At 38.8% G+C, this 15,146-nt stretch overlaps 1 protein-coding gene across 1 annotated transcript; it reads left to right on the top strand.

The window, feature by feature from the left end:
• Positions 1 to 3,769: 3,769 nt before the first annotated feature.
• LOC142036450 (solute carrier family 2, facilitated glucose transporter member 11-like) lies at positions 3,770 to 12,666 on the top strand. The gene is made up of 12 exons (XM_075039625.1): positions 3,770 to 3,793; positions 5,856 to 5,954; positions 6,400 to 6,560; positions 8,176 to 8,300; positions 8,557 to 8,686; positions 9,266 to 9,414; positions 9,980 to 10,167; positions 10,315 to 10,425; positions 10,935 to 11,036; positions 11,201 to 11,276; positions 11,990 to 12,117; positions 12,460 to 12,666. The coding sequence occupies exons 1-12, from the start codon at positions 3,770 to 3,772 to the stop codon at positions 12,664 to 12,666; spliced, it is 1,500 nt and encodes a 499-aa protein (XP_074895726.1).
• Positions 12,667 to 15,146: the final 2,480 nt, after the last annotated feature.

Here is a 15,146-nt window from a genome sequence, read left to right on the forward strand (position 1 = left end):
CTACCTGGACCCAATTTACCCCAGAAGAACTGCCCCAGACTGGAACTCCTGGCCATAACAGAATACCTGTTGCTTTACAGTTTCTCTTAAAGGCATCTGTACAGTACCTTGCTGTATGTACAGCAGAATGTCAGCAAAAGTTCAGTCATGTCCTCCAGCTCTTGGATACATGCAGGGCTCCTGCCTAGGGTGTATTTTTCTATCATGACTAAGAAGTGATCACATATACTCATATTTCAGGGATGTGCAATCAGTACAGACTCTTCAGTTATTGTTCACTGCAAGTGTACATGGTGATTGACAGCTGTAGAGATGACTGTAAATATTTTATGCCGTGAATATTTTGTCAGACTCATACAGCTAGATAAGATTTACAGAAAAAGTGGGAAATGTAATTCTAACATAAGGAACTTCTAAGGCATTCATTTAAGCATTTCCAACAATAATTTATGGTTTAATTTACAGTCTCTCATAGGAGTTTTGCAAATTTTTACAAGCATGTAGTGTGCACAAAGAAACTAAGTGAGAGACTATGTTAAAACATATCATACGCAAGTTTTCTAACTTCCAGATTTAGTGTGATATACCATTCCCAATGATGTCTGTTGTAGGAATGGGTGCAATATGATGGGTACACTGATCTATAGTCAACATCTGTGCTTGAGTTCACATACTGCAGGCTTTCAAAGTGTGAATGATCTTCAAGGCAATCTAATACCGAGTTCCTAATTCCTCTTCCTGCTATACATAGTTAAAGGTGAAAAGTGTTTGTGAGCCCTATGGGATAGCATGATCTTTTAAAGTACCACAGGGGTTAATTTCACCAGAAATTTTTTTTAAATATGCAAACTCATGGTTCTTTTCTTTCAAAAGCATCTAATATTCTGCACATTTCCCTCTATTAATGAGAAGCTCACACAGTCCTAGTAGCAAAGCAATACTATTAGGAAGAACACAAACAAAGCTAAGGCTCACAGTGGAGCACGCTATACAAATTAACATCCAGACTCTAGACTTGCACAGTAAAATAAGTGGTTTTATCTCTGATATTGCTTTGACCGGCATATACTTCAACTCAAAAGAAGGTTATTCAAAATATTAATTCAGTTGTTCATCTTAACTGCTGCTTATTTTTAATTGAAAATGTTAAACATAATAAAAATGTCAAATTGCCTTGTAATAAAACTTCTGGCCTCCACAAATGGTTCTTTCCCAACATCAGGATCTTCCTTAGGGACAGCTGACTAGAAAAAAAGGTATTGGTGTGCATACCCTTACATGATTGGGGTTTTTCGTTATTCCTGTCTTTAGTATTGAGGGACACTTAAGACTTCTCACTAAAAGATAATCTACGAAACATGAAGTGTCATTAAAGTCAGAAAAGCTCAATAATTTTGTAGTGTTCCATAAACATATAACATGATTAAAACTACCAGTTATTTTGGAGACAACTACCAATATAGAAAGGAAACCTCAACTTTTTGCAAAACAGAATGCTCTTTTCCTAACTAGTCATTCTGAAAACATCCTTCATTCCATTACAACAATACCTGAAGTCTTTGGAAACATAAGCAGAGTGGCATGGTGTAGCATTGCTGGAGTCACTCTCTAGTGAGCCACTTCTCTGATCTCAGTTATTCATTAGATGTTATTAGGAAAGCCTCCCCATAAGATCCTCACCAGGAAGCAAGCAGATGCCCTATGGAACATTAATGTGACAACGAAGTGGAACAGCTATTTGGAGCACAGGTCAACCTTTGCCTGTGCTCAGTGAAGCAAGAGCTGTGTTCTGGTAACAGTCTGGTCAAGGCATGAAACAGCAAAAAGGTATGGTTCAAATATACATGGGAGGTGTCAGAGACAAAGAGTCATTCAGAAGTTTCAGGAACACTACATGTACATTTTCTTGCAGAGACATCAGCTGATTGGTAAGATACACCTCAATACTGACTCTAACTGAGCCAGATACAAACACTTAACTGGATCAGTGAACTGCTGTCGCTAGACACAAAAAAACATAGATCTGGCCTGTATTAAGGAAGGCCTAGCACAGCTTTGCATATGTGTGTCACATGTGACTGTAAAATTGCAAGATAAACGAGTAAATAACCTGATGTTGTAAGATTTACAGTCCTGATCACAATTATGACTAAAGGATATCTGTAAGATATCTGCTAACTACTTATTAGCACTAAACTGCACATCTAATAAAGGGGGCCTCATTCAGCACTGCGTAAGTAATAAGACCACAGAAGCAGTACAGTAACTAACCAACATAAATGCAAATGACATTAAGCATTAAGGGCATTACAGGATGAAGACTCTTAACCTCCCAAAAGCAGGAATCCTAAATTAAAGTACAAGAGTGAAAAGTTACAATACGTATAATGTATACTAAGTAGAAGTGGGTGAAGTAGAACAGAAGAAAATATGTGCAACAGGCTTCATTTGAGAAGGAATGCCCCATGCTGGTAGCTACATATTATTGCCTGCTTGTGTCTTCTCCCATTATCATCTAAGCAAGACAGATACTAGCAGCTAACATGGCATTTCTTTCCTTTGTCAAATGCATATTATGTTGTTTCAACTTTGTATGACTTTACAGAAAAGGAAATTAATTCGTAGCATCAAAGGGACAGTCTCATTTGTGCTCTAACAACAGCTTATCTGCTGGAGAACCTAATCTGAAAAAAAACCTGCCATGAACTCTCAGCACACATCAACAACAAAGTCAACTTCATGATGACGATCGCATAACAATGGGAGAAATGGCAGGGTGGTGCTACATTCTACATTTCAGACATTAGCTAGAGAATCTGTGAATATTCTTTGCATGTGATGTATTTCCTAGCAAATATGAGTATTTGCATCCAATAAGCCCTTTGTGATGTCTTCATCCTCATCTTCTTTAACTGAAGTGTAAATGGCAAATGATAACTAAGCTATTTACCAATTTAGTACATACAAAACCCTCTTAACTATGAAATAAATGAAGTTAAAACCTGAGAATTTTCTATCTGAAGGAAGAGACAAAGCTCCAGCTATGGAGGTTACAGGACAGTTTCAAAGCACTCTTTTTTTCTCATAGACACAGAAATAAATATACTGACTAATGGAAATGCCAGACAAAACTGTGCATGACTTTGAAATCTTCCTCTCCCAGCAAAGGAAAATCAGCTCCTATGAAGTATTTAGCTGGGCAAGCCTGGTGTGCCACTGTAGAATTGTTAAGTTTCTAGGCTGTTCCAAAATGATGGAGCATGTCAATTCCTTTAAGTAATGATTAAGTTACGATGTGCTCCAGTTGCTGTCACATGAAGAGAGAATAGCTCTTTCCTATTATATGTCAAAGTCCTATAGCTCACTGCCCAAGCTCCATCTAAGATTCCCAACAGATAACATTGTCTTTAGGATTCTCAGCTTTATATTGAAAACTAAGTGATTATTGGAATCCTGTTTAAAATTGATGTCTCAGTTCCCTCTACCCCTAGCACAAGACAGAGTTCATAAAGTATACAGGTTCACCGCAAGGGAGACCATCTTGTTTACTTGGGCTAGGCACAACCATTGGTTGAAATATTTAATCCAACAATTCTAAACTTTGTACAACAGCTGAAATATGTGTAATTAACTCAAAAACCTTTGAAGTAAAATTTAACTTCAGTAACACGGGACTAGTTCACTGACACTGCTATTGCATAATGTGAGCATTTGGTTCTTTTGGCAGGTACTAGCCAGTAAGCAACAGGAATCGGCTCTTTCATAGGATATGGCTACCTTCTTCTCTGACCTGGTGAGTATCTGGTCACTTTTTCTCAGGCCTCTGACTTATAAAGGACAAAGTTAACATAATACTAAAGATCCAGATTCCTTAAAGATTGTAAGCTCCTTTGGGACAGAGACCATCTTTCTCTTCTTCATCTAAACATCACCAAGAACAATGGGGCTTGGGGCCATGAAAATCATGTTGCATGGTCTTTTCTGTACAACAAGATAAGATAAGATAAAATAAAATAAAGTAAAATAAAAACAAAACTAGCAAAATAAAATAAAAATAAGATAAAATAAAATAAAATATAATAAAATAAAAACTAGCAAAAGTCCTGGCAGTTCCGCCACTGACAATGGTACTGTACATTTGTCTTCTGATTTACTGAAAATAATACTCATTATTAAGCACTCTGATTACTTCCCAAAGTAATGAATAGATTAACTGTACTGCAAAAGGCTAAGAAATTCATGACATAAGCTTTAAAATAATTTTCCTCATTTCATCCATCAAGAGTTTCCATAGTCTTAAACAGGGAAGAAGTTATAAGTATTTCTTGCTCTATTTCTCAACTGCCAGCAAGAAGCTATTTTCCTTTCCTTTTTAAGCATTAAAATTGTTAATTTGTAAGTCTATTGCAAAAAAAAAGGAAAAGTGAGAAGGTGAGTTTTTAATTTGTTTGAATGCTTTTGTCAATTAGCAAATCCATTGAATTTGAGACCGGGTTTTTAAGGAAATTTAGAGTCTCCTGGTCCATAGCTTCTTGGTTCTTGTCATGTGATAACTTGGAAAATCCAGCTGTGGACTAATTAAGTAACAAGCTCTTGAAAGATGGACCTAAGAACCATAAAAAGGAGTATTCTTCTAAGTATCTCCCAGTTCAGCATTATTCACATTCACATTACTTTGTTCCTGCCTGGCTGCATTTTCTACCAGCTTCTCTTCATCCAGGCACTGATCTCCAAAAAGCTGTGAGCTCATGAAGTTCATATGTGACATGAAAAGAACACAGAGCACAATGTCCTCTGTACAGAGATGGTGTTACTGTCCTGGTCTGTGATGTGCTGAAAAAAAAGGGAGATGCAGTTAAACACCAAAGAACCCTGAACATATCCTGATGGGGCTAAAATTGCAATTGTCCTAGGTTTGTTTTACTAGGTACAGTCTAAGATGTTTGAGGGTAACTCCATCTAGCCTTACAGGCACTTGGAAACAGGACGGATGACCAGTGGTATCACATACCCTAAAAAGGTCTAAGTAGCTACATGTTATGTTTTTTCCTTATTTACAGTTAAAATTATTTCATTCACCAAAGCAGTCAGCATATTTCAGTCCCTAATCCTTGACCAAGGAAATTATAGATGGACAGTATCTCCGTAGCCTGGAAGATGCCAAGCCCTTCAAGATGCAAGCACATACTTTCATGGCTAAATAAATAGAAAAAATAAAATATTGAGAAAGGAGAAATGAAATCCCAAATCAAAGTCAGATAGATTTTTATTTGAATGCAATTACAGGGGCTATTCCAAATCATTATCTTCTCTTTGTAGTCCATGCCTTTCTGAAAAAGCGAAATGTTAAAAGGATCTTTTCTTTATTATGCTTAAAGATATGACACAGTCAGAAATGAAAGCAGAGAGTACAATAAAATGCTGTTGATTTTTAATGCTATACTTTTGTGGCATAACATTATGGTTTGATGTCCATAGGTTATTGTAGATTGTAGACAAGGAAACTGATTCCCTCTTCCCTGCATCCAGGACTGACACATTTATCCAGCCAGCCTGTCAGACATTGCAGGCATACAGTGAGAGCTGTACTATCAGGAACACCTTTTAAAACACCTTTTCCTTCTTGCAAGCAAAGTGGTGGATTATCACTCTTATACTAGCATGTAGTCTTGCATCAGCCCTGTGGCTGATGATTGCACTTTGGCAGTAGGTTAGAGGGATTTTGGAAAAATGTTTACATTCAAGAGGATTTGAAGTGGACAAAGGAGGAAGACAAATGTGGCTACAAAGACTCTGGCCCTGCACAAATCTAGACTAATAAGAAGCTGATAGAGCATTTTATTTTTGCTTCGCAGGTTCAGTTCCGGGGACTATTTCAAATGATCTTAGTGCTGGGAATTGGTGGTAGTTTCCCATATGGATTCCACATTTCTGTCATTAACTATCCTTCTGTGGTAAGTGGGCATCTCCCTGAGGTTGAAAACACAAAATGGAGAGCCTGAGCTCTCCATTCTCCCATAAATCTCAAATTTACTGATTATTCAGCTGATACATCTATGCCTTTTCTTTGCCTAACAGTAACATCAAATGTGTAGAGGCCTTTTTCTCCTTTAAAGAACAGGACGGCATTTTCTGTTTCAAATAAGTTGTTACCACATAGTATACAAGCCTCCAAAGGAAGACAGAAAATGTGCTTTTATCATGCTTCCCGGGAAGCTTACTGACTAATAAAAACTTGAAGATTTTGCAATGTGATCTCAGCTAACTTGTTTTACTAAGAAAGTTAGTTTCAGAATAAGTCTAATATTAGAACCACAGGCTAGATCTGAAGTACAACAGCCAAATAATATGAAGGTATCTTATACCCATTATCCACTCAAATCTCATTTTATTTTTCAGCACATCAGGAAGTTTATTAATGAAACCTGGATAGAGCGACATGGCTCTCCCCTCCATCCTGAGACAATCATGCTGTTGTGGTCCTTCATTGTGTCTGTTTATGGGATAGGAGGATTCCTGGGGAGCATCTGCTGTGGCTACCTGACTACAAAATACAGGAAGTAAGTGTTTCTTGTAACAGCTCAATAGTTAGAAAGTACAGGGAAATACCAAACTGAACAAATAAACAACTTCTTTTTGGTTGAAGCGGTCTGATTGAAGACAACTGATTTGGTTTGCTAGAACATCCACCTCTTTCAAGCAGCAAGCAGTCTTCTATCTTGTTTATCTGCCCTCCCCAGTGAACTGTATTTCTGTAAAGGCTGCATTCATCATCACATCACCAGATCAGTGCCTCTGGGAGTAGCAGGATAGTGTACCTGCCTCGTGTTCTCTTCAACATCCCTTATGACTCTCATAAAGATCTCCCCAGCTTTACAAACTCCAAAAAAGGAGCTGTGTGTCTTGTGTTGTAACACATTATATGCAGTTACTCTAACCACTGTGTGGAAGATATCCTTAAGTGTCAAAGAAGAGCCAGATTTCCATTTAAATACACTCATTTTGGGCTGATGGCATTACATTAACTATTCAGATCTAACCTAATGAAAATGTGAAGAGAATAGAAAAAAGATAAATTACCTGTAACTACGCTGTAAAGATGCAATCAGCGCCAAAACAAATTCCCCAAGAGACATCTCTGTTCTTCACAATCCATTTTACTGAAAATCAGTTCCAAACTATTTTTCCCACTGATTGGAGAAAGGATTCCTCACCAGTCTGGTCTGTTCTCAGTGCCTTGTGTGTAACACCACTAATTTCATTTGCAGAGAAATTGGCAAACATATCTACTTGGTGTGACCCACTTAAAGATCTGCTCCACAACCCACTGATCCAGAGGCCCCTCATATGGGTCTCAACAAAACATCTTAGCCTGCCTGCAATTGTGTTCTTTCCTATCAGGTAAGTGCCCCCAAGAAATTTCTTGTGGGACACTGCCTCATCCCACACTCAGGGCATCTCCCAAGACTGGAAACAAGATCATGCACTTCTCCCATGGGTTATTTAACACACGGTAAACTAAGTGCTGAATCACAGTCTTCTAAACACAATATCTCTGTGAATCTTTAATGTATGCAAGAGGACTCTTGTCTAGCAAACATCACAGCAAAACAACTGAGTGCAAAAGACTTTGATTTGAGCCTGAGACATCAGGGTTGTGAACACACCAGCCCACAATTCATGCAGAGTGTCTTTTGAAATATTCCTCTTAAAACTCTTTCTGCCATCTCAGACCACATCCATTTAGCCATGAGTGTCTTTAATATGAGTCATTCTAGAATGGAAGCCATGGACTTAGATTATTTCTGGGGAACAACCTGACATTTTATGAGGAGTTCTAGCCATTTAAAAATCTTGGTGACAAGCTGGGCCAGTTCTTTGATATCTCTTCTTTCCCCACTTGTACTGTGGAAATGCTGATTAAGTGTTCCAACTGTTTAAATTCTAAGCTAAAAAGTATTAATAAATTCAAATCTAAAGGATCCTGAAATCTTAAAGAATCATTCTGAATATCCAAATTCAAAAAGTCAAAATTATTTCAGCCATTCCTCAAAACAGCAGGAATGGCTGTACCATGCTTCCTGTCACAGCAAGATTAGTCAAAAGAGTACAAGAGGTCCTCATTTCACACTAAGTTCTCATTGGCTTGCCTTTTTTTTCTTCCCCCCCCCCCAGAAAAAAGTGCCAAATGTGCACCAACCTGATCATGCTGGTAGCTGCACTTTTCATGGCCTTCAGTAAAACAGCCAAATCCTTTGAGATGATTCTGGTCGGACGCTTTCTCTATGGCATTGGTACAGGTATGTGCTCATGCCACTGTGGAGTGCAAGCATACCTGCTGTCCCAGGATTGCCTCTACAGGTATTGCCATTCTTGGAGAGACATTTTTAAAGCAAATATACTACGCACTTAATAAAAGTGAAACACATCATCCCTTTTGCAAGAAATTGTAATCCAAATACCAGAGTGAATGGAAACAATGTAGGAGAGGATGGAGTCAAAAAGTTAAGCTTTTCTAAATATTTTAACAGTCATTTATCCTCTTCTATGTTAAAGGTTTTTCTCTCAACATACATCCTCAGTATGTAGGAGAGATTTCACCCAAGAAGTTGCGTGGATTTACCAACTCCACAGTTGCTGTTTTTCTGACACTGGGAAAACTCACAGGACAGGTTATTGGACTACGGTAAATACTCCAATCTTTCTATCAGGTTACACTAAAAATAGTAGAAATGTTTCTATAACCTTATTCTCTCACCTAGTCAGTGACTGAGAAACCCTGTCATCTTCCCCAAAACAGGCCTTAGCTTATGCCAGAAGAAAAGTTTTGATCATAATTGAGGCAAACATATAGTTTTAAATATAGAAGACAGAAAATTAATTACTCATAATCTGATTTATTCTTATTTCCACACCCTTTCTACTAGGGGACTTCCCTTTAAAAATTTACTATACTTACATGAAAAGTCTTAGCAAGATGTTTTGATCCTGTGGTCAAACAGGGATCAAATGAGTCTCATCAGCTCTCTAGTCATTATATTGGATCCTGATGATATTTAGAAAGTTCTTCAAAATGCCAAATAATTCCTTTTAAATTGCCAGAAATAAAAATAGTCAAATTTGTGAAATTTGCCAAATTATCAGTTCAGGTTTTTGTTCCACTGCACCCTTGACTGGAATTTGAGCAATCTTCATCACCCAGAAAAACTTCCTGAACATTCACTCCATTATTTCAGCATAATTTTGTTTCACATACACTTTCCAGGGAGATTTTAGGAAGCGAAGCTTTGTGGCCATGGTTATTAGCATCTAGTGGACTTTCAGCATTGGTTCAACTGGTTACCCTCCCATTTTTCCCTGATTCACCATCCTACCTCCTGATACAGAAGGGTAATGAGGAAGCCTGCAGGAAAGGTAGAGTGTCTACTTTCCTCACCTACTTCACTTCATTTGATATGTTAGAGTGACAGCCTCTGTCGAAGACAAGAAAGCAGGGCCGAGCTGTGCAGCACAGTGCGGTGCCACAGAGTAATAGCAGAGGCAATTCTAAATAAAACAGCTGAGGTCCCCACAGCAATACATCTGTATTAACCTGGGGCCTCACTCAGTTTAATTTAACCAGTTAAGAAAGATAGATATATATTAACATGTCTAACATTTCCCACTTTGGTGGGCCCTACTTTATTTCTTTAAAGGAAATAGTTTAGGCAGTTCAGTTTTTATTAAATAAAACATACTTAAATGTTTACTTTGTTTACAGTTAAGTCAGCTCAGCATTAGAAAGTTATGCTATAATGACAACCAGAGAGACAAAATTCTTCTGTTTGCCTACTGCCCCAGAAGCAACCAGATGGCAGAAGCAGACAGCACTGACACCACCACCTACACCAATGGACAGGGAGACTAAAGCGTTTAACATAACCACTCATGATGGAGCTATACTGGTAGAATAATCCACTCCCCTCTTTCTCCTCAACAGCCATCAGGAAGCTCTGGGGGGAAGGAGACCATCAAGCAGAAATTGATGACATTATGAAGGAGAAGGTTACAATGACAAGCACAAAAACCTTGCGTGTCCTCGAAGTAATAAAAGAGCGATCTTTGCGCTGGCAACTTTACATTTTGATGACTGTCATGACCACCTTGCAGCTCTGTGGAATCAATGCAGTTGAGTGCTCTCTTTATCCCCAGAACAAGAGACAACTCTAGGCAGCATTACAAACCCCTCTAAGTTAATGTTATTATACCAGCTTAGAATTGCACCACATTTGCAACACTATTTTCACAGGTGCATTTCCTCTCTGCATTTTTCAGATATACTTCTATTCTTTTGAAGTATTCCACACAGCCAAGTTTGAAGAGTACCTTATCCCATACGTGTCCCTGGGAGTTGGGTTGTGTGAATGCTTATCCTCTATACTGTGTGTAAGTCTCTTCAGACTTGAGTTTGAAGGAAAAATTTAATGTAGTCAATGATTGTACTTTTCCTCACTTGTACCTGGGCTCAGGGAAGATTTGCATAACCTAAGACACATCTTCCTGCTTCTGCAAAACCACGTGCAGGATAAAAGTCAGATCTTTTCCCAAATTATTTGCACAACTGTATGTCTTTTGACTCGTTTTTATGCTGTAAAATAATTTTGTGATGTTCTGGACTAGATGTGTGTATGTATGTGTGCACAATTTGATATATATCAGCATGCAAGAAAGGAAACTGTCTAACAACAGCCTAGGGTCGACTAATAAACACTGCTTAATTAATAATGAATTAGCTTTGAAGAAACTAATCAAATTCATTAGGAATCAAGAGACTCTCAAATGACATTGATTTCTGGCTATTATTCAGATAAGTCTTCTGTGAAGAACACATGGAGAGGGGAGGAATTATTTCATTTGAGAACTGGGATTTATGGCCCATGTTTTCTTCTTTTCAGAGCACCCTTATAGACCGATTTGGGAGGAAGGTGCTGCTATGGGGAGGATACACGCTGATGTGTTCTGTGCTAGCACTCCTTACCATGACCCTGTCACTGCAGGTAAAGAGGCAGCAGCCTTCTGGCTACTTATCCAGCATCAGCCCACCTTTCCAGTCTTGCCTCACAGGATATGTACAAAAACTTGAGTCAGTGGCAGAAAATACAGAGCTCTGCTATTCTGTCATGTATCTAATGGTTTGATATCACTGGTTTCTCACTTTTAGCATCAGTTTTTCTGGATGCACTACTTCAGTGTTATCTTGATCTTCCTGTTCGTTGTCTTCTATGGAACTGGACCATGTGAGTATATCAGTGGCAATGTTGGGAGGACATTTTATATCATATTGGTTGGTGACACAACTGGCAGAGGAAGAACAGTCTAGTCCCATGGTAAAAAGTTCTAGAAATTAAGGAGAGAAGGGCAGATATGTACAAGTGGGAGACAGGAAAAGGATACAGACACCTCGAATTTTACTGCTGACCACAGGTTCTAAATAATTTAAAACACAGTGTCATCTCCCCAGAAGGTTTGAGACAGAGATTTCAGAATTATTTTTAAAATACCCAGCTAAACCCAGGATTCTAGGCATTGCCACATACATCATAGCAATCATAACTCATTAACTTAGCAAGTTAAGCTTTTTGCCTACCAACATGCTTCAGGTGGAACTGACCACAGGAGCCAAAAGGGGAGTCAGTTTTATAAATTACTGCATGCTAATAATGGCTACCAGTGCAACATGGAACTGCACAGATCCACTGGCACCAGAAAAAGAATTCCAGTATGTACGAGAGAAACCTAAATTAACAGCTTAAGTCTGAAATTAACAGCTGTAGTCTCCTTCTGGAATCAATCACCCATGTAGCAGAGGCCACCTGCCAGCAGGCCACCTATTCTGCATGTCTGACATTTTCTACCACCGCCATTGTAAGGATCTTCTAGCAGAGGAAATGTGCACTGAGGAACTAAAGATACACATATACCTGGTTTGTGTTTTGCTTTTCTTTTTCAGCTGGAGCCACTATATCTATCATGGTTGAAATCTTCAGCCAGTCATTCAGACCATCAGCCTTTCTGATTGTTGGCTGCATCAACTGGATGGGACTGTTTGTACTTGGGATGATTTTTCCACTGATTGTTGTAAGTGACTCTAACTGGATCCCTCCCTCCAGGCTAATCCACTTCTGAATGCTGACAGGGAGCAAAATAATAGCAATAAATTAAAATGACATGCAAAGCTTACAGCTCTGTCCAAATACTAAACCTGCTCAGGAATCCCCCAGGCCTGTCAGAGGAGCAGCTGAGGAGTTGGACTGAGGTCAAACGTGGCCAGTAAAAACTCATGGTTTGATACCTGTCCTGGTTTGTCTATTGAGCACACCTTTGAATTTTAATTACTAAGATACAGACTTGTACCCAAGGACAGGGAAATAGAAATGAGATTCTTATATTCCTTACAGTGTCTCCCATTTCTGCTTGCAGGATAACCTTGGACCCTTCTGCTTCCTTATCTTTTTGGGAATCCTTGCTTTATCAGCAATTTTCATCTACCTGTATCTCCCTGAGACCAAGGGAAAGTCAATCATGGAAATAAAAGCAGAATTCAACAAGCTGAATTTTGGAAAAAAAGAAACCTCAGTCACTGAAAATAGCTTTCCTAAGGAACAGTTGTTCTGCACTAAACTCTGAACGTCCAGAGCAGAAATTTGCATCTCTTAGGAAAGACAGGAAAGACAGGAAATGATGTTGCAATAGAACTAAACAGGAAACATTAAAAAACAGACTGCAAGGTCTTCTGTCTCTTATTCCCTTTTTCTTTTTTTTTTTTTAATATAGATAAGAAATTCATTATGCTAGTGTTTTATTTCTTGCTGTTACCTAAATATTTTCACAGGAAATTTCATCACTCCATTTTAAGATCTACTGGATATAATGAGATTTTATTTCTAAAAAAGCCCCCAACCTTTTATGCTAGTCTACTATAAAGTTTTAAAACATTTTGTTAGCAGTTCATAGGGCCCAAATCCTGCTAGAAGAACATACATACAGGCTCTGCTCACATCCCTGGACCCACAACCCTGGGCCTCAGTTGGTCTCTCTTGTTCCCAGGAGTCCTGTCCAATGCCACAGGTACCTGAACGGTTTGTTATTAAGCTTTCCTAAATGAGACCTCACTAGCTCTAAGCACCTCATAATCAGGAAACTGCTGACAAATAGCTCAGAGTATCAGAAACATGAAGGAACAAGTGAAATAATTTAAGACAAACCAAGGGAAGGAAGGATTAAGACATCTAAATGATCATCAGTCATGAGGCTGGGGAAACACAGAAGTCTAAAATATTTGACTAGCAGGCTGACAGAGGAAAAGCTAGATACATAGTCTAGGGTGACCCGAACAGATACAGATTCACAACATAGCACAGTAAATTAGGAAAAAAGTTTCCAGCCATGATAACAGAAAAAAATATTGAAGGTGAAATTGTACTGTGCAACAATCCTTCTGGAGATGTAATGGAAATCTGAGTGGAGAACATCGTAGTAACTCTGGACAGGGAGAAGGACCTGCCAAACAGAGATATTATTGTATGCAAAAGAAGTAAAATGGCTGGTATAAAATAAAGCACACTCCCAAGAGCATCTGTGGTGTCTAAGGATCTGATTTCCAACCTGGTACATCAGCCTCTGGGAATTACATCAGATGTTTTCAGAGGAGAAAGAGTTTGTTTTGGAAATGTTTTTCTTGTTATGTAAGCAAACTGCGAATAAAGAGTGACTATTGTACCCAGCAGAAAAAATAGGTTGTGAAGTTCATTGGAAATACAGTCTAAGTTTTTCCAAGTGACCACGAACAAGTATAGTATGATTTGTGACTAAATGCTTTGGATCATGCCACCTGCTTTCAACTAATCACTGCAGAAAAGATTCATCAATATTACAAACAGCAGTTCCTCTCCTTACAGATAGAGCTATCACTTGAGTTTGTTTTTAGTGCTTTGACATAGGAAACGTCCTGAAAAGGCTGTTTGTACAAACAGATTTTATTTCTGGATTTTTTTTTCAGGATTTTCATTATTTTCAGAATGCTTTGGATACAGGAGGCACAATCCACTAACATAAGCTGTAGAGGAACACTGTCACATAGTAATTCATCTCCTGAGTTTATTTGCTGGCTTTTTACAGCAAGGGCGCTACAGTGAAGGAACTGACTTAAAATCAACATACCCCACACAACCAACTTAAACATGTTCATATGGAGGTTTTTCACCATTTAAAAGTATTTGTTTAAATTACACCATTGCAGTACAAACATTTAGCATAAACTATAGAAAGCTCTCCCTCTTTTCCACAGACCAGTGAATAGAGTGAGTAGGAAAGCCCTTAACTCACAGAAACTACTGGGCATAAAGACACCCATCACCTTTAACATGGAGAGATTAACAAACCATTTATTTTATCTCCGTCAGCATTTTCAACCTGCTTTCCACACACACATCTCACTGCAAACACCCCCTACCAAATGCCATATGACCCCTCTAAATCACTTCTTTCATGTAAGACTCCACTAGGCAGCAAAGAGAACTGATCCCAGCTCTGCCACATGCTCCGCTCTGGATAAAACCCTCTCATTTTAGAAAGCCTGTGGATTTCCTGTCTCTCAGGAGATCCTGTTGACTGTTATGGGACTATGTGCACAACGAAGGAGCAAGTTGAAAACAAGCCTCATCTGAGTATGTAGAGTCCAGTGCTCACCACAGTGGAAAATCAAGACCCTGATTTTAAGGCATCTTTGTCATGACTTAGTCACAGTTCAGGAAGGTTTCCACAACATGTGTTACTGGGATTTTTCTGTTACGGCCTATTCCACAGAAAGAGCCCCAGACCTCACAATTGAGAAGTCCATCTAAATTTTTTAAATAATTATGAGACTTGCATAAAGAGGCACATTATCACTCTCCCACTCTCAAACAGTCCCTGAAACATTTGCTTTTTCACTGGTTTCCACGATCAGGCTGTATCCAGTGTCATTTTGGATGCTTTGATTTCCAGAGTGCAAAAAGCCGCTCCCCTCCCCGGCCCGAAAGCTGTATCTTGACTATCTGCATTAGCAGCCAGCAGCCTGCAGATGGCACATGCAGCCTCGCCTCTCCCCAGGCACTCCCACCCCTCCA

This window comes from Buteo buteo, chromosome 11 (genome assembly GCF_964188355.1).
Source record: "Buteo buteo chromosome 11, bButBut1.hap1.1, whole genome shotgun sequence".
Lineage (NCBI taxonomy): Eukaryota > Metazoa > Chordata > Aves > Accipitriformes > Accipitridae > Buteo > Buteo buteo.

What these genes read in the sequence shown, in the direction of transcription:
- LOC142036450 (XM_075039625.1), top strand. Translation starts at nt 3,770, where the DNA reads ATGGCTACCTTCTTCTCTGACCTG. An exon ending in TCTCTATGGCATTGGTACAG is followed by an intron (nt 8,301 to 8,556) that starts GTATGTGCTCAT and finishes TCTATGTTAAAG; the next exon opens with GTTTTTCTCTCAACATACAT. An exon ending in CTTCTATGGAACTGGACCAT is followed by an intron (nt 11,277 to 11,989) that starts GTGAGTATATCA and finishes TTTCTTTTTCAG; the next exon opens with CTGGAGCCACTATATCTATC.